The 19,961-nt window shown below is 41.9% G+C and overlaps 1 protein-coding gene across 2 annotated transcripts in view; it reads right to left on the bottom strand.

Annotated features, from left to right (window-relative positions):
• LOC128638738 (carcinoembryonic antigen-related cell adhesion molecule 1) overlaps positions 1-19,961 on the bottom strand; it is a 465,051-nt gene that overhangs the window by 327,456 nt on the left and 117,634 nt on the right. For both annotated transcript variants that reach the window (XM_053690871.1, XM_053690872.1), the window contains exon 2: positions 11,003-11,344. In XM_053690871.1, coding sequence (XP_053546846.1) covers positions 11,003-11,344 — 342 coding nt within the window. The remainder of the gene's footprint in view (positions 1-11,002; positions 11,345-19,961) is intronic.

Genomic DNA, 19,961 nt, shown 5'->3' with positions numbered 1-19,961 from the left:
CCGGATGTGGTCATTAAGCAGGCGGATAAGGGGGGCTCAGTGGTCCTCCTTAATAGATCTGATTACATCATGGAAGCTCTGAGCCAATTAGAAAATGTGGAAAATTATGAACATCTAAAACAAGACCCCACGCACAGCTTTCAGAGAGCTTGTGCACCTTCTTGATGGAGCAGTGGAGGATGGACTGTTAGATGAGAAGACTTCCAAATATCTTTTTGTGGAACATCCAGTCATCCCCCTGTTCCATCACCTTCCGAAGGTGCACAAGTCACTAGAGAATGTCCAGGGTAGACCCATAGTGAATGGCATAGGGTCTATGCTGGAACATCTCTCTGAGTGGCTGGACGGAGTGCTCCAACCCTTGGTTAAATCTCTTCCTAGCTATGTCAGGGATTCTAAGCAAGTATTGAACTTGGTAGAAAAGGTACCTTGGAAACAGGATTTTGGGTGGCTCACAGTGGATGTTGTGTCCCTATACTCAATGATACCCCATGAGTGGGGCATACAAGCAGTAGCACATTTTTTGGAGAAGGGAACAACCCACAGTGAGTCATTCATTTCCTTTGTACTTGATGTCACCAAATTCCTGCTATCCCATAACTATTTTCGATTTGAGGGGGAATTCTACCTGCAGAGACATGGGACCGCTATGGGGGCGAAGTTCGCCCCCACTTACGCCAACCTGTTTATGGGTTGGTGGGAGCGGTCCCACGTCTATGCGGTTGGAAACCCTTTCAGATCGAAAATTAGATTATATATCCGCTATATAGATGATCTTTTGTTTATATGGAGGGGAAGCATGGAACAAGCACGAGACTTTGTTGACTACCTGGGCCTCAATGAAGTGAATCTAAGATTCACATTTGAGTATAGCCCGACCTGGGTACACTATTTGGATTTGGAGCTAAGGGGCTGGCCATCTGGGAGGGTTTCCTCACAGGTGTACAGGAAGCCCATTTCAGGGAATAGCCTTTTACACGCTAAAAGTTGCCATCCCAAACACATGCCCTACTCAGTGGCCAAAGGCCAATTTGTGCGTATCAAACGTAATTGTACTTTACCCCAAAGCTATGAAACACATGCTGACGACTTGGAAAGACGTCTGCAACAACGGGGGTACAGTAGAAAAGTTATCAAGAGAGCAAGATATGAAGTGAATAGCATTTCACGAGAAACTCTCCTTCAGGATAAGCATATTTCAACAAAGAAACCAGATAACACACTGACCTTTGTGACAGACTACTCAGCCCAATATCCACAGATTTGTGGTATAATCCACAATCATTTTCGGTTATTGGTGGCTGATGATGCCCTCACAGAGACGGTAAAGAAAGGCTGTAGGTTTTCCTACAGGAGAAATAAAACAATAGGTAATCGTGTTTCCCCTTCTCAACTAAAAAGACCACCCTCAGAGACAGGTGCATCTTCTTCTTGGCTCAGCCATAGGGGAACATATAGATGCGGGTATTCACAATGAAAAGCATGTGAATACGTTCAAGTGGGCACCTCATTTTCCTCAATGGTCACAGGGGAAACTTTTGATATCTCCTCATGTGTGAATTGCAAATCTACATATTGCATTTACCTCCTTTGGTGTGAGGAGTGTAATCTGCAATATGTGGGTTTGACCACCAGGGATGTCCGTTCTAGGATACGTGAACATTTGTCCACTATCCGGGTGGGCAAGAGTAGTACCACATTGTTGACCCATTTTGTACAAAAGCATGACAAGGATTACCATTCATTAAAGTGGATGATTATTGAAAAAGTCCAACCCCAGAAGAGAGGTGGAGACCGTTTCAAGGTCCTTTCAAGGCAGGAAATGTATTGGATCTTCAGGCTCCAAACCAAGAGACCTTGGGGCCTGAACTCGGAATACGATTTTATTCATTATTGGTCTTGATGTAATTACAACAAGATACCTGTCTAGATTCCTGTGAGCGTATCTGCAAGGTTCAGTTTTGGTTGTTTGGCTTTAAACAACAATTTGTTATTTAGTTTCTAGTCATAGGCTCAGTTGCAGATATAAATATGTATATATTCTTTCTTTTATTTTTGAGTACCAGTACCGTATGGTCAGGAGCACATATGTGAGTGTAGATTTCCCCTTATTTATTTATCTTTGCATACACTAGTATTGTGAATGTATATTTTTCTGGGGGCTTTATACTCATTTTATGTGCCCTTAGCAGAATGTCACCTTCTCTTGTTATAGGCTAGGATGGATTTGTACCCTAATGCTTTGGACAATCTTTGTTCAAATGTAGTATCTCTTGTCATAGGCTCATTTTTCATTTTCTTAATTTTTTAGTCACTTTTTGAGGCATAGTAGGACGCATTATAATTCATGAGACAGTATATATAAAGAAAAGTTCTTTATTACTAATAACTTTTATTTGGTATATCTATTATTCATTTTTGATAGAAATGATTTGCTATTTGTTTCAGTATAAATGTATACATTCCTATTGCAAGGTTTAACTTTTTTGTATGTTCATCCCTTTTAACAAAAATAATTTTATATATATGTGATCAATCTAAGCCCCCATTTGGACACTTAATGAAATTATTAAAGGTATTTTTGCCATTTTTTAACATGTTGAGCAGAACACAATATAGCTTGAAGCTATGGAAGACAATATACCTTTAAATTTCAATTAACTGTCTAACCTATTACAATGGAACACTGGGTATTTAAGTCAGTGTGTTTTCAGTGGTTTTAGGGACTATGAGTACGGCTCTCCTAGCCGAAACACGTTAGTCTGTTTTTTGGGGGTTACCCCACAATCTCTACCACTTTATACTCTTTTTTAAATGTTATAATACTAATAAAGTACAAAGTTTTATTTTTTACCTATACGGTGCTTGTTTCCTGATATTTTGATCCATCCGCATAGAGCCTGATGATGGCGGACAGCAGGATACGTTGCCATTGCTGGTGGTGAGGTGAGAGGAGGGGCTAGGGGGGTGGGGTTAGCCGGGTCACATTCGGGGTGGTGGGGGAGGGAACAGACGACCGGGTGCTTTAGTAGACCAAGTGGGTGTTCCTAGGGGGGGAACTAGAAGACGGCCAGTGGCAGAGGCTGCAGGGTCGAGGGGTGACGGGGGTGGGGCTCCAAAGAGGGGAAGGGGGGCTCACACGGCTAGGAGTGTCAACCAGCCACAAGGGAGGCGGGGGGAGGGGGTTTTTACCACTTAATTTGTGTTCACGTGCTGCTGTTTTCCAGGAAAATACACGGCAGCCAGACCAGCATCCACGGACGGCTGCCATAGTACATGAAGGTGTACAGCGGAGAACGGAGCCGCACGAGAGTGGGCTCCAGGCTGCTATTGAGGAATCATCAGGATTGCTGGCGGCGGACACTTCTACAGGTGAGGCGGGGATTGTGAATGTGAGGGGTAATGTTGTGGGGAGTGATAATGATTCTGTGGCTGTGAGGGTTGTTGCGGGCTTGCGCGAGTTGTTGTTGCAATTTGAAGGGGCTGCCCCTCCGAGGGAGATAGCAGTTGAAAGGTCATGGGTTCTGGCTCCGGTGGCGTCAGGTTCTACGGTGCCAGGGAGGGTCGAGGCTAGTGCGGTGGTGGGTCCCTCGGGCCACTTTGACGGGGCTCCTGTAGCGGTTCTGGGCACTGGTCCGTCAGTAGTGGTTCAGGGCCCTGGGCCGTCGGTGGTTTCTACCCCTGCGGCCTCTAAAACGATGGAGGGGGCGGAGTTGAGAGTGGCGGACACGGCGATGTCCCGTTCTTGCCTCTGCTCCATCGGGCCGTTGGGGATGCATCTAACTTCGGAGGTCAGAGACAAGATATGAAAGCGGGAATTTATTGAACTGTTCTCCCTCCTTCCTCTTGAGCAGTCCTTTGAGATTCCGGAGGATTCGATAAAGGACGTGGCCAAGAAGGAGGAGGAGGAGAGGAAAAAACATTATAGGAAATTACCTAAAACGTTTTCTAACTGGTTCCAATCCTTTGTAAATTATGCCAGTGTCTTTGCGAGTAGGTTCCCGGAGCACGGGAGTGCCTTATTCTGTTATCTAGATGAAATTGCAGCTGCGCAGCGGACATATGGCGGCATGGCTTGGTGGTCGTATGACGAGCACTTTCGTCAGCGGCTGTCGGTCAAGCCGGATATGAGGTGGGACGACCGGGACATGGGGTTGTGGCTCAAAATAATGACACCTTTGAGGGCCTCCCAGTCCTTTCGGTCGGGAGCCGGTGGCTCTTCCACCGGAGGGTCCCCGGTATTGGTTAGAAAAGGGGTTCCGCATGTAAGTTCAAACACGAGTGCTCCGGGTGTGGGGGATCCCACCCCTATACGAGATGTTTTCGGAAAGGAAAGGCTGGTGGAGCAGGTGATACGGCTGAAAAAGGGGGTGACTCCGGTGAGGCTAGACGCGATGGAGCATTGGCTCGTCCTGTATGCTAGGCGGCGGGGCTGTCGTGAGACAGCGTCGGTCTTGTACCATGGTTTTTAGTTTGGTTTTATTATTCCGTCGCAGGGGGGGTAGTCGGGTTTTCAGGGGAAATTTAAAGTTTGCCCGCTTGTGGCCGGAGGTGGTATGGGAAAAATTGCACAAGGAAGTGTCCTTGGGGCGTATGGCTGGTCCGTTTGATTGTCCTCCCATTGCGGATTTGAGAATATCTCCGCTTTGGGTGGTTACCCAGAGGGAGCCTGGTAAGTTCAGGCTAATTCATCATCTCTCTTTTCCTAAAGGGGGATCGGTGAATGATGGGATCCCTCAGGAACTGGCGTCGGTAAAATATGCCTCTTTTGACCAGGCGGTGGCGTTGGTAAGGGAGGTGGGGCCTTCTGCCTTGTTGGCAAAAATTGACATTGAGGCGGCATTCCGGTTGTTGCCTGTGCACCCGTCCTTGCATCGTTTGCTGGGTTGTTGTGTGGAAGGCTCGTACTATGTGGATTTGTGTTTGCCTATGGGCTGCTCCATTTCATGTTCGCTTTTCGAGCAGTTTAGTACGTTCCTGGAATGGGTGGTCTCAGTTCGGTCGGGCTTGTCGTCACTGGTGCATTACCTTGACGATTTCTTGTTTGTGGGCCCGGCTGGGTCGGATGTTTGTAGGCGGCTGCACAATGTTTGCTGTCAGGTGGCGTTGGACTTCGGTGTGCCAATTGCCAGTGAGAAATTGGAGGGGCCTGTGTCGACCCTGGATTTCCTGGGTATTACGATTGACTCCATAAACATGGAGTGCAGACTTCTCGGTGATAAAATAAAAGATTTGCTGGAGGTTGTTGACCGCTGTTTGTTGGCAAAGAAGATCACGTTACATAATCTCCAGTCGTTGGTTGGCAAGTTCAATTTTGCGTGCAGGATCATCCCCATGGGGAGGGTTTTTTGCAGGCGGTTGTCCTTGGCCACTGCGGGTGTCGTTAAGCCGCACCATTTTGTGCGGTTGTCAAGGGAGTTGAAGGATGACTTAAGAGTGTGGCGATATTTCTTGTTGGGTTTCAATGGCTCTGCATTGATTCAAGCACCTAGGGTGTCGAATGAGGAGTTGGGACTCATGACGGATTCGGCTGGTAGTTGTGGTTTCGGAGCTTACTTTATGGGCTATTGGTGTGCGGCCAGTTGGCCGGAGGAGTGGTTTTCTTGTGGTTTAGTGAAGAATTTGGTTTTCTTGGAGCTCTTCCCAATTGTGGTGTCTCTGTATGTTTGGGAGGTTGAATTGTGTAATCGGTCGGTGGTGTTCTCGACGGACAACATGGGGGTTGTTTATGCTTTGAATACCTTGACAGCTTCATCTTTGCCGGTGTTGCGCTTGCTGCGTCTGTTGGTTTTGAAGTGTTTGAGGATGAATGTGTGCATTAAGGCTAAACATATCCCAGGTGTTGATAATCCTATAGCCGATTCCCTCTCTCGCTTTCAGTGGCAGTGGTTCCGGGAATTGGCCCCTCTTGCAGACGCGACCAGTTGCCAGTGCCCAGTTTTTCTGTGGAGGCTCGGTGTGGAAGATTGGCTGGACTGGTGAAGGCCTTGCTCGCTCCAGGTACTTGGGCTTCCTACTCCAGAGTGTGGTGGGATTGGGAGTCCAGGCTGAGGGTATGGGATATATGTGAAAGGGGTCCTGATCTTACTGGTGCCCTGTTGGAATGGATGTGGGAATGGGGTCCCAAAGATTATTGCCTTCAGCTATGGATAGGCGTATGGCAGCTTTGTCCTTTTGTTTTAAGCTGTTTGGTCTGCATGATGCTACCAGGGTTTTCTGTGTGCGGCAGGTTTCGAAGGGTTTGAAAAAGGGGTTGGTTGGCCCGTCCCCGGATAGGAGGAGGCCGATTACTTTTTCATTGCTTGAAAAGTTGTTTAATGTTCTTGAAGTCGTGTGCCTGTCGGTTTCTGAAACGTGTTTGTTCAGGGTGGCTTATGTTCTGGCCTTTTTCGGGGCTTTTCGGGTCTCGGAATTAGTTAGCAAGAACTTGAATTTGATGGGTGGCTTGGGCGTTGCAGATGTGATTTTATTTGAATCTAGGGTGGAGATATTTTTGAGAAAAAGTAAGACGGACCAGCTGGGGAAGGGTAGGACAATTGTCCTTTTTCCCAGTGGTTTGGTGGTTTGTCCTTGGCGTTGTGTTCAAGAGTACTTGAGGGTCCGGCCAGGAATTGGGGGTTCATTGTTAGTCCATCTAGACGGGAGGCCATTGTCGCAGTTTCAGTTCAAGGCGGTGCTTAAAAAAGCCTTGGGCCGGCTGGGAATCAATCCGGCCGATTTTGGAACCCACTCTTTTCGGATTGGGGCCGCGACGGAAGCATCCATGAGGGGGCTTTCCGAGGCGGAAGTTAAGGGGATTGGCAGGTGGGGTTCGGGTCATTTTCGGTTGTATGTTCGCCATGAATTGGGTATTTGAAGGGAGTTTTTTCTTGTGGTTCATTTGTTTTCTGTGTTTTAGGTGTGGAGCATTTGTGGTTGGTCGGCCACTCTATTATTTATTGGGCCCAGAGGGCGGCTTCGGTGAAGGTGGATGGATTGCAGTTGGGTATTGCCAAATCTCGTTGTGAAGTCAAATGGTTTGGTGTGAGGGGGCTCAGATGGGATGGATTACTGCCTCTGGTGTTGGATTATTGCAGGCGCTTTCAGCCTCCAACTGTGTTGTTAAACCATGCTGGGGGCAATGATCTTGTTTTTTTACCGCAGAGAGAGTTGTTGAGAAACATGAAAAGGGACATTGGTAGATTGAGGAGCTTGTTCCCTTCTTTGACAATTATATGGTCGGACATTTTGCCGAGGATGGTGTGGAGGGCAGCCTGGGACCCTGTGCGTTTGGATAAGAGCAGACGAAAAGTAAATAAGATTATGGGTGCTTTTGTACGGAGGCTTGGTGGTCCTGTTGTTCATCACTCAGACTTAGCGGAGGTTGGTGAGGGTGAATTCTATATGCCTGATGGTGTACATTTGAATGATTTCAGGCTGCAGCTGTTTATCCTCAATTTTAAGGAGGTGTTATGTGCGATTGGTGGGTTGGCGGGACTGGGCTGAGGTGTCAGGCCAGTCGGTGGCGGGGGTGCTGGTGCTAGCCCTTAAATTACAGATAAATTATGGCCAATGGTTGGTGTGGTGGTAGTTTGCATTCCCATTGGGGAATTCAAGGTGAGGGTTTCTAAGGGCAAGGGGTTCCTTAGAAACTTGGATATGGAGGATCGCTGACGGGCCCAACCATTTGCACGGTTGGGTCCAGTAAAACAAAGAGTAACGGCCATAGTTAAATTAAGAAAATAATGAGGGACTAGCACCGCTGGGGTTTAAGGTGTAATATGTTTACAATTATTTGCACTGTTATTTATTAAGTTATTAAAGTTTTACTAAGTTATTTATTAATAAAGGGGCTGCGGCCAATTTTTGCACCAAAGCTAAGTCTGTTGTCTGTTATTTATGAGGGGTTTTAGTTGGAAGGATTGGTATTAGAGTGTGTTGATGGTTAAGGGCCGGAGATTTGAAGACATAAAAGGTCAAGTGTCGGCATAAAGTTAGGAGCAGGAATGAGGCGAGCCGTTCTGAGGAGGTACAGATGTTTATCTAGCTGACAGGAAAATCTATGAACTATACCACAGACTGGTAACAAGCCTTCCTACACACCAATATTAAAAAAAAAGCCCTAAAGCTTAACCTCTCTCACTACACTAATTCAAAGCTAATTCTTCCAGCCTGTCAGCAGTGTGCAGCAAAGACGTTACGTTACCTTTCTTTCTGCTCCCACAACACGGCAACAGCTGTCATACTCCACCCACCTCTGGTAGGTCTGTGAGGAAGGTCTGTGGACAGAGCGGCTGCCAATCAAGCTGCAGTCCTCACCAGGGCCCGGTGTTTATAAATCCTGTTTGCAGCTGCTTGAGAGGGGAATCCCTAAATAGCGCGGTAACTTTGCGCACTAAATATATTTATCACACTCCAAAAAGTGCCGCCCCCTCCTAAGCTGCCACCCTAGGCCCGTTCCTTGTATGCCTAGGTGGTAATACGCCCCTGGATGTCATAAGAAGAGATGTCACACGAAGTAAAGCAATATGCAAAAACTGAATTTTTAAGTGTTGAAGTATAAAAAATATAAATTTAATTCAGAATTTATACCAGTAAGCAGAAAACAGTCTGCATAACTGGTCAAAAATTTTTTAAAGTGTCCAATTTAAACAAATAATACATGTGCACATATATTTACAAAACCTTTACTATTAACAGTCATTAATTCTTCCAAAAGACCATAAAATAGATGCATTATTGCACTATTGTAATAAAGTTATAATGAAACATAAGTCAACTCCTAATCAATTATTTTTAACTGTCCAGCTGTATATATTATCACTTTCCTCTATATTACACTATTGCATAGCTAAGCTGAGTGCTTAAAGGACCACTCAATGCAATAGGATAACATAATTAACATGTGCATAATAAAAAGACAATTATTTAACACCTACTATGAATTTCAAAAAAGCAGTAGATTATTTTTCCTCCCATTTTACGGCCCCTTGTATCATGTGGAAGACATCAGCCAATCACAGACTAGTATACATATACCCTGTGAGCTTGTGCACATACTCAGTAGGATCTTGTTTCCCAGAAAGTGTGCGTATAAAAAGACTGTGCACAATTTGATAATGGAAGTAAATTGGAAAATGTCTTAAAACTGCATGAACTGAAGTACCATAAAACTACCTTAGATCCACTGTCCTAATAGCAAGCAGCAATACTTCCTAAGTTATCCTGGACTCCTAATGACACTCTGAGGGCAGAGGTGCAGGGGAGGAGCAAGGCTGCAGTGTGTCAAATTACTATAAACAGGAGGAGAGACACAGCAAATACTCAGGGAAGCTGATCTTACTGTTTGATTATGTACAGCACCTGACTGGGTGAGCTGTTGGGGGGAAAATTGATTTTTGTATTATTTATTCTAACAGCAATTTTCATATTTTTTGCACTGTGTGTAAGAAGTGGTATATGTTTAAAACTCATGTTAAAATCAGTAAGCTACAGACAATACAGAGTGCGAAAATATGAAGATTACTGTCTGACTAAATAATGCAAAGATGCAAACAATTTTACAACAAATCAGCATAGCTCCTTACCTAGTGTGGAGGAGCTGTTTGTGCTCTTTCTTCTGATTTGTGGCAGTTTAAACATTGGTTATTCAGAGAAGGTGCAGCAAGGAGTCCCTGCCTAGACCTGCTCTGAGTGATGAAGCAGAGTACTTGCTGCACGCACAGCGTCACCGGCAGCTCCTCCCCATTAACTTGTGTCACACATTCCCCAGCTCAGTTGAAGCTGAGATAGTAGTCCTGCACACTCTGCTATGGCACTGACAATGGTTTTATGGTTTGGAACAATCTATTTTGTATGCAGCTATTAAAGAGATATGAAACCCAATTTTTTTCTTTCATGATTCAGATAGAGCATGCAGTTTTAAGCAACTTTGTAATTAACTCCTGTTATCAATTTTCTTTGTTCTCTTAGTATCTTTATTTGAAAAAGCGGGAATGTAAGCTTAGGAGCCAGACCTTTTTTGTTTTAGTACCTGGGTAGCACTTGCTGATTGGTGGCTAATTGTAGCTACCAATCACCAAGTGCTACCCAGGGTGCTGAAATACACTGTTCGCATTTATCATTGCACAAGCATTTCACCAGAAATGCTTGTGCAATGCCGCTCACTGGCGGCCAATCGGCAACTAGCAGGGGCTGTCAATCATCCCAATCATATTGGATCGGGATGAATTCAATCCCCCACCTTTTATGTGGTGGACAGGTTAAGGAGCAGCGGTATTTCAACTTCTGCTTCTTAACTTCCTTTCAGGTGGACCTAAAACAATGAGCCTCAGTCCGAAGCAGCATCCCCTGCTTAATAAATGGAGCCCTTCCTATCTATTTTTTACTTTGTATTTTCACACTTTAGTTTGTGTTCACTGTGCATTATTTTCACAGATTTTCTGTATTTTAAGGAGACTAAATCCCCATTTTTTTCTTTCATGATTCAACATACATTTTAAGCAACTTTCCAATTTAATTTTGTTATTACATTTTCTTCATTCTCTTTTGTATCTTTTGTTGAATTTCAAAAAGATAGGCTCAGGAGCGTGCACATGTCTGCAGCACTATATGGCAGTAGCTCTGCAAGAATTATTATACTTTAGCATTATGTAGTGCTCCAGATATGTGCATGCTACCTATCTAGATAACTGTTCAACAAACAATAAAAGGAGGATGAAACAAATTTGATAATTGAAGCAAATTGGAAACTTTTTTTTAAATGGTATGCTCTTACTCAGTCATAAAATAATCATTTGGGGTTTCATGTCCCTTTAATATGAGGAGTGCCGGATTTTAGATTTTTTTGAGGCTTTAGATTTTTTTCTTTTTCCAATTGATTTGTTTGGAACTCACCATGAAAGGCTGGATGAGTCTGCACAGTAGAGGATTAGAGGATATAGTGCTCTGCTTTGTTTTTGCTTTGGTTGCAGCAGGCAAATATCATAGTGTAAGAAAATAATAAAAATATTAATTTACTCACCATAAACCAGTAGTAGTATAGTGGCTTCTGATTTATTCATTGTTTGTACTGTCACAGTGTAGTAACCCTGGTCTGTTTTCATTAGGTCTGAGATGTGTAATGAGGCATTAGGAAGACCATTGGCTCGAGAAAAGTTTTGAGCTCCTAGAGCTATGTTATTATTAATGTTGAAGAAGATTTGGTTATCAGTATCTGCTGTTTCACCTTTATACCAGGTGAAACTTTTTATTGTTCCTTTAATTCCAGTGACACTCAAGGTGACATTCTGTCCAACCTGTGGATCCTGAGGAACAAGCTGAATACCAAATCCACTGATCACATCCATCCATAGACTGATGAGAACTAAAAAGAGAAGCAATTAAAACATATAAATATTTCATACAAATATGAGAATATTTAAGATTATTATACAATGGAGAGCACAGCTTTTTCTTCAGCACTGAAACAATTACAAGAAATATATTTGTTTAATACAGACTGATGGAGAAGGAGCTCATCTGTCTTCAATAATAGCCAAGGGTAATGGAAAATGATCTAAAACAAACATCAGGGAGTAAAAAGATATCTCTAAAATAGACAAAAGTACAGCTATTTAGCCAGAAAATCACAGAGGTGAATAATAATCCATAACTATTTATTTCCCTTTGTGCTTTAGTTTAATATAAATATAAGTAAGAATGGATTTTGGATAGTGAAATATTTGTTGTGATGTGTCAGCCTTGTCTGTGTCAGAAAAGCACAGATAGGAAATCTTAATTGCATTCTAAGTCGAGCAATACCAATTTACTTCTATTATCAAGGTTATTTATCCAATTATTATCCAATTTACTTTTATTATCAAGGTTATTTCATTATCTTGGTATCCTTTACATGTGGCAACAGTTTTGCAAGAATGCTTTTAACATTTATACATTGTCCAAACACTGCTGCCATTTAGTGCTCTAAAGCGTTATTGTAAAACGGCTGCCATATAGTTCTTCAGACATGTGCACACTATGCTACCTACCTACATATTTTCCTCAACAAAGCATACCATGAAAACCCCCTATAAAATTCATAATAGAAGTAAACAGGAAACTTTTTTTTTTAAATGTATAGTCTGTCTGAATTATAAAACAAAAATATGATTTTCATGTCCCTTTAAAAACTGACTTGTAATACCAGAGGAAAAGTGAAAGTAGTATAGATTTTGCCCAAGTAGTATTAGTGCTCCATTTGTAATCTGACCCTAAGGGGTCGATTTATCATCGGTCATGGCCGACAGACATCGATGAATGCAGACAGCATACGCTGTCGGCATTTATCATTGCACAAGCAATGCCGCCCTCTGCAGATTCGTGGCCAATCGGCCACTAGCAGGGAATGTCAATCAGCCTGATCGTATAGGATTGGCCGGATTGATGTCCACAGCCTCAGAGCAGGCGGACAAATTATGGAGCAGCGGTCTTTCAGAGCTTGATAATTCGGCCCCTCTAAATTTTTTATAGTCTATACGAAATTATTTCTTTGCCTAAGTCACAGCTATTGCATAAAATAAAAATTAAAAAAATCTTCCATGTAGATACTAAAATCCCTCATCGTATGAATAGGGAATGGGATCTTTCTCTGTTTTGTATACAAAATGTGCTTTGTTACTTTAAATAAATTGCAATATTTGAGTACGGTTAACAAAAAGATATCATGGGAGGGGTAGCAGGGTATTTTTCAACATGGCTGTGTTTGTATATTCTTACATGATTAAAGGGATACTAAACCCAATTTTTTTCTTTCATGATTCAGATAATGAGGCCCATTTATCAAGCTCCATAACCCGTCCGTCTGCTTTGATGAAGCGGACAGAGATCGCCACAATTCGATCGGGTTGATTGACACCCCCTGCTGGCGGCCGATTGGCCGCTAGTCTGCAGTGGGCGGCGTTGCACCAGCAGCTCACAAGAGCTACTGGTGCAGTGCTGAATACGGAGAGCGTATTGCTCTCCGCATTCAGCGAGGTCTGTCTGACCTGATCCGCATTGTCGGATCAGGTCTGACAGACCTTTGTTAAATAGGCATTAGAGCATTCAAATTTAAGCAACTTTCTAATTTATTCCTACTATCAATATTTCTTCGTTCTCTTGCTATTTTTATTTAAAAAGCAGTAATTTAAAGCTTAGGAGCCAGCCCATTTTAGGTTTAGCATTCTGGATAGCACTTGCTGATTGGTGGCTACATTTAGCAAACCAATAAGCAAACATAACCCAGGTTCTGAACAAAAATGGTCCGGCTCTTAGGCTTTACATTCCTGCTTTTTAAATAAAGATAGCAAGAGAATGAAGAAAATTTGATAATAGGAGTAAATTAGAAAGTTGCTTAAAATTGCATGCTCTATCTGAATCATGAAATACAAAATGTGGGTTTAGTGTCCCTTTAAGGACATGAAATACAAAATGTGGGTTTAGTGTCCCTTTAAGGACATGTAGGTCAGAAGCGTTGTACGTTTTGATTCTCTTTTGCTAAATTAAGCATTAGTTAATATATGTGCTGCTGCCTTTTACATTGTAGTAAGTATATGAAGTACAAATGCCTCCCCTTGCCATTTGGTGTGCCATTTATTGTACTCACTGTTCAGAAAACAATTAACTTGCACTGTTGTCCACAGTAAGAATTTATAGTTTTACATAAATGAAGCGGCTTAATAGTTTTAATGTTGTAAAACTTAATTTTAACAAAGCACCATTTACAGTGTGAGAACAGTGTAAAGCCCCATATTGTAAATGAGAAAAGTTGCAGCCACTTTCTTCTTTGATATATTATTATTACTCTATACTTTGAATTTTGATTCCAGAATGAAACCTTGCAAAATGTAAAAATATGTTTAAATAAAGTAAAAAAAGTAAAAAAAAAAAAAAAGTATAACAATCAATTTAATGCACATAAATACTGTATCCTATACACATGAACATTATGGGCGAGATTACATATGCGGCGTAGGCTTCAGCGCAACTGCTGAACCCCCCGTCACCCATAAATTCACCTTGCATATCAGGGAATCACATAAACGGCAACGGCAGTTCATATACTGCCGTAAGTCAGATAAACTGGTGATGTCCAGAAATGTGCGGAAATACACACTTCTCGAGTCGCCAGTGACTTACAGCAGTTTAGAAAAACACAAAAAAAATCCTACATCACCCGTAAAAGTCTAACCTGCCTCCCAAAAATATACCTGACACATAAAAACCCCTATACCTGCCATCACCCCACATAGAAAATACCAATAAATGTATTAACCTCTAAATCGCCAACCCCCCACAATGCAATATTCCTTAATAAACTATTATCCCCTAATCCGCCATCCCCCCATCGCAATCTACCTAATAAATGTATTAACCCTTAAACCGTCATCCCCCCACAACAAAAACTACTTAATAAATGTATTAGCCCCTAATCCGCCATCCCCACACAACACAATAAACCTAATCACACTATTAACCCCTAAACCACTAACCCCCACATTGCAATAAACCTAATTAACCTATTAACTCCTAAACCACCATCCCCCCACAACACAAATAACTAATTTAATCACTAATCTCCATCCCCCACAACACAAATAACTAATTTAATCACTAATCTCCCTAACATAACACCCCTTAAATTAACTCCAATTACATAAAATAATAAAATTAAAATAAAAAATCTAATATTACTTAAAAAAAAGCTAAGATTAAATTAAAATAAATAAATCTAAAATTACAAAAAATAAAAAAGTCTAAAACTACAGAAAAAAATAAACCAAATTATCAAAAATAAAAAAATTAAACCTAATCTAATACCCCTATGTAAATAAAAAAGTTCCCCAAAATAAAAGCACCCCAATCTAAACTAAACTAGCAATAGCCCTTAAAAGGGCCTTTTGTAGGGCATTGCCCTAAGTTAAACAGCTCTTTTACATTAAACAATTACTAAGTCCCCCTAAAAGTAAATCCCCCCACCCACCAAATTCCCCAAAATAAAAAAACCTAACACTAAAAAAAAAACTAAACTACCAATTGTATGGGAATTACCCTTACAATGGCAATCAGCTCTTTTGCAGCCCAAAAAATCCCTAATCTAAAAAAAAAACACCCCAAAAAACAAAAAACAAACAGTCTAACCCCCAAATAGGTACTCACTGTTCCTGAAGTCCGGCGGAGAAAGTCTTTTTCCATGCAGTCTTCTTCCAGGTTGTGACATCTTCTTTCAGCGCGGGGACCTCTTCTAACTTCATCCAGGACCAAGGCGACGTGGAGCGGAGGTGACCACGGAACAAGACTGTGACTATTGGCTGAAAAATTCAAATCAGCCAATAGGATGAGAGCTATTGAAATCCTTTTGGCTGATTTGAATTAGCTAATAGGATTTCAGTAGCTCTCATCCTATTGGCTGATTTGAATTTTTCCGCCAATAGGAATGCAAGGTACCCCATATATAAACGGGCAGCTTGCATTCAATCTTCAGTGTGCGGCGACGATCGCACAAAGAGGATCCTCCATGTTGGATGGCTCCACGGTTGCCGGTCTTGTTCCGCGGTCACCCCCGTTCCACGTCGCCTTGGTCCTGGATGAAGATAGAAGAGGTCCCCGCTCTGGAAGAAGATGTCGCCGCCAGGAAGAAGACTTCACCGCCTTGGAGAAGACCTTCTCTGTTGGACTTCAGGAACCGTGAGTACATATTTGGGGGTTAGACTTAGTTTTTGTTTTTTTTGGGGTGGCTTTTTTTTAAGATTAGGAATTTTTTGGGCTGCAAAAGAGCTGATTGCCCTTTTAAAGGTTAGTTTTTTTTTTATTTAGGGAGTCTGGTGGGTGGGTTTTACTATTAGGGGGGACTTAGTTTTTTTTATATAAAAGAGCTGTTTTATTTAGGGCAATGCCCTACAATAGGCCCTTTTAAGGGCTAATGGTAGTTTAGTTTAGATTAGAGGGTGTTTTTATTTTGGGTGGCTTTTTTATTTTCATAGGGGTCTTAGATTAGGTTTATTTTTTTTTATTTTTGATAATTTGGTTTATTTTTTTCTGTAATTTTAGACTTTTTAATTTTTTTATTTTAATTTAATCTTAGTTTTTTTTAAGTATTGTTAGGATTTTTATTTTAATTTTAACTTAGTATTTTATTATTTGATGTAATTGGGGTTAATTTAGGGGGTGTTAGGTTAGGAGACTTAGTGATTTATAAATTAGTTATTTGTGTTGTGGGGGGTAGGCGGTTTAGGGGTTAATATGTTAATTAGGTTTATTGCAATGTGGAGTCAGTGGTTTAGGGGTTAACAGTGTAAATAATTGTATTGCATTGTGGGGGTGGCGGATTAGAGGTTAATAGATTTATAAAGTAGTTTGCGTTGTGAGTGATGGCGGTTTAGGGGTTAATCACTTACACCTAGATTACAAGTTTTGTGCTATAGAGGGTGCGAAACTAACACAAAAAAGTTGCGTTATTTCTCCCACCATAGTGCTGCCATTACGAGTTTTGAAAAAGCCGCCTTATGCGTGCAATATGGTGGCGATGAGCTCCATACCGCACAAAATACAAGCGCTGCTTTGACGTGCTCATGCACGCTTTCCCCATAGATATAAATGGGGAGAGGGTGTTAGAAAAAAAACTAACACCTACGATCACGGAATGAAAAGCTCCGTAACGCAACCCCATTGATGTCTAGGTGAAAAAAAATTTACGTTTAAACCTAACACCCTATCATAAACCCTACATCTAAACACCCCTAATTTGCCGCCCTCGACATCGCTGTCTCCAACATCGACGCCACCTAAATTAATCTATTAACCCCTAATCTGCCGCTCCCGCCACTATAATAAAGTTATTAACCCCTATTCCCGGGCACCACAACATCGCCCACACTATAATAAAGATATTAACCCCTATTCCGCTGCTCCCGACATCGCTGCCACTAAATAAAGTTATTAACCCCTAAACCTCTGGCTTCCCACATCACTGCCACTAAATAAACTTATGAACCCCTAAACCAACAGCCCCTAACATCGCCAAAAACTAGGTTTTGGCAATGTGGTTTAGGGGTTAATAACTTTATTTAGTGGCCGTGATTTTGGGGAGCGGAGGAATAGGGGTTGATATCTTTATTATAGTGTGGGCGATGTTGGGGTGCAAGGGAAAAGGGGATAATAACTTTAGTATAGTGGCGACGATATCGGGGATAGGAGGAATAGGGATTAATAAATTGTAATAGTGGCAGCGATGTCGGGAGCGGCAGATTATGGTTAATAACTTTAAAATAGTGCTTGCAATGCAGGAGGGCCTCGGTTTAGGGGTTAATAGGTAGTTTATGGGTGTTAATGTATTTTGTAACACTTTAGTTATGAGTTTTGTCTAACAGTTTTGTTGCATAAAACTGATAACTACTGGTCTCAGATTGCAAAACGGATTGTGTAATGGCTGCGTTGCTGTTTTAACTCTGAAATGGCCATATTTTCAGTGTTAAAACACAAACGCAAAACTCGTAATCTAGGTGTTTATTGGGTATATAGCGTTGTGGGGGGTTGGCGGATTAGAGTTTAATAGGTTAATTAGATATTTGCAATGTGGGGGTTGGCAGATTAGGGGTTAATATATTTTATTAGTTATTGCGGTGGGGCATGGCGGTTAACAGGTAGATACATATTGCGCAAGCATTAGGTCTTTGTTAATACTTTTAGGCAGTTACGATGCTCACATATCCAGCGCAAGGCTTGCTGCGCCTGCCTATGTGTGGCGAGGTGAAAATGGAGTAAAATTTCTCTTGCGCTGAATATGTGATACCGATTTGCAACGCAAAATTAGCGGGCGATGGGTGAAATATACGAGCCGCATGTCGACTGCTCCAGCTTTAATAAATAAATAGTTCATTAACAAGTTTTGCTATTATGTTGAAACTTAAAAGTTAAAATTTACGCTTGTAAATTGATATTGTTGTTTCACCCTGTACAAAACAATCAATACTTTCACCTGCAATGTATGGATAGATATGTTGAATTGCATTTGTTTAACTTAAAACTTGTAGGTTCCTGGAAAATTATATATGTATATATATTTATATATATGTATATATACTTTGGTAGAGAAGAGGCACACACAGGTCTTAAATAACATAATCTTTATTTTACAAATCCAGTCAACGTTTCGGTCCTCGCAGGGACCTTTGTCAAGACTGTTCTATATAGGGAAATACAGAAAGATACAGATATAACAGTGGGTTCCTCAAGTTACAAGAACACATCACCCAACAATGGTATCTAACATAAGTTGTTTATATAGAATGAGAAAGAAAAAAAAAGGAAAATAATGCATAACGGTTGAACATATAAAGGTAGACAGAAAAGATTCCTGGGGTGTATATAAGTACATGGTCATATGTAAACGTCTACTGTGTGTTGGAAACTACTAACTGCAGATTAGATCCTCAAAAAGAGGTAAAGGCTACAAGGCATTATGTAAATTTCAATGAAGTTAATATGTAAAGCAGTTCACCAAAGGAAACTCAGAGAACAAAGTCTAATAGGAATTTGCATATTGTACAACGTTTGAACCTAACCGGATACATAAAGGATGGCTACCAACACCCAAGAAGGGCTGCTACAGTTGTGGCAACTGTGTCACCTGCAATTCCTTTATAACAGGTGCACGATTCCACCACCCGCACAATGGAAGACCCATACCGATACAGCACAGATTAACTTGCACCACTGAATATGTGGTCTACTTGATTATTAGCCCGTGTGGCCTCTACTATGTTGACAAAACGAGCACTTCCTTTCGCGAAAGATTAGCTAATCATCGCAGTGCTATCAGAAAGGCTCTCAAAGAAAAAATGAGCGATCAACCGGTTGCACGCCACTTTTTACAATTAGGCCACACGGTAGCTATGCTTAGGACTATCCTCATTGACTGGACACCACCTCTAACAAGAGGGGGTGACAGGAACCATGAACTTTTGAAAAAAGAAGCCAGGTGGATTCACCGCCTAGAAACCCTTATACCCAAGGGGCTCAACACTAACATAGACTATGCTCTATTCTATTAAATGGACTTGTCTGATCCTTATACCATCTCATGCTGTATTCTGCATCCCTCTCTGCTTTGTGGTTGTTTCCATTAGTGGAATGTACCTTTGCCCACCCCGTTTGATGCTTATATATGTCATTTCCCCCTCTATCCATGTTCAGCTCTTATGTTAAGAACTCAGATATTGGTAGGGGTCCCTAACCACACCCCTACACCCACCTAAATAGGCTTGCTTGCATTACATGACACACATACTAACACTATACCTATACACACACCCGACTGACCTCACCCTGACCCTATCCACACACACTCCCCTTTGTTTATACTCCCCTTTGTATATACTCCTTGTGTGCAACCTGCCCTCCTTGACCTGCAGCATATCCCGCCATGTAGAGCCTTCTGCATCCCAGTCTTTAAGCCCCTCCTAATATATGTTTAGGTGACTCTTTGGACTTATTGGCTTCCCCCGCGTAGTATAGCCTGCCTTTGACAGCTGCACTTGACCAGCTTATTTGCCGTGGTTACCACATTATGGCTAGAATGATCCTTCTGATTCATTATTTCACTCCTGCTATGTACGGGCTAACGTTGTCAACCCATACCGAAGGGTTATTTGTGACATTTACACATGGCCTGCTACCCGGTTGCATTGTTTACCCCGGCTACCATGGTTACTACCTTTCCGGTATGAATGACCATTTTTGTACTCTCTGCTTAGTATATGCCCGGGACATTGCCAATACATTCTCTTGACTTGCCCCTGACACCTGTTACTTGACCTGCTATCCGGCTTAATTGTTCAGTCCGGTTGCTATGGTTACCGTTACATGGCAACATTGTTGCCCACCTGATGACGTCACCAACGCCGACTTACACTGGGTACTTAAGGGCGGTTCACAGTACCCCCTCTACACCGCTGATTATACAC

The sequence above is a fragment of the Bombina bombina genome, chromosome 8 (assembly GCF_027579735.1).
Source record: "Bombina bombina isolate aBomBom1 chromosome 8, aBomBom1.pri, whole genome shotgun sequence".
NCBI classification, from domain to species: domain Eukaryota; kingdom Metazoa; phylum Chordata; class Amphibia; order Anura; family Bombinatoridae; genus Bombina; species Bombina bombina.
The sequence above is the reverse complement of the archived record's forward strand: the minus strand, read 5'-3'. Positions and strand labels throughout refer to the sequence as shown.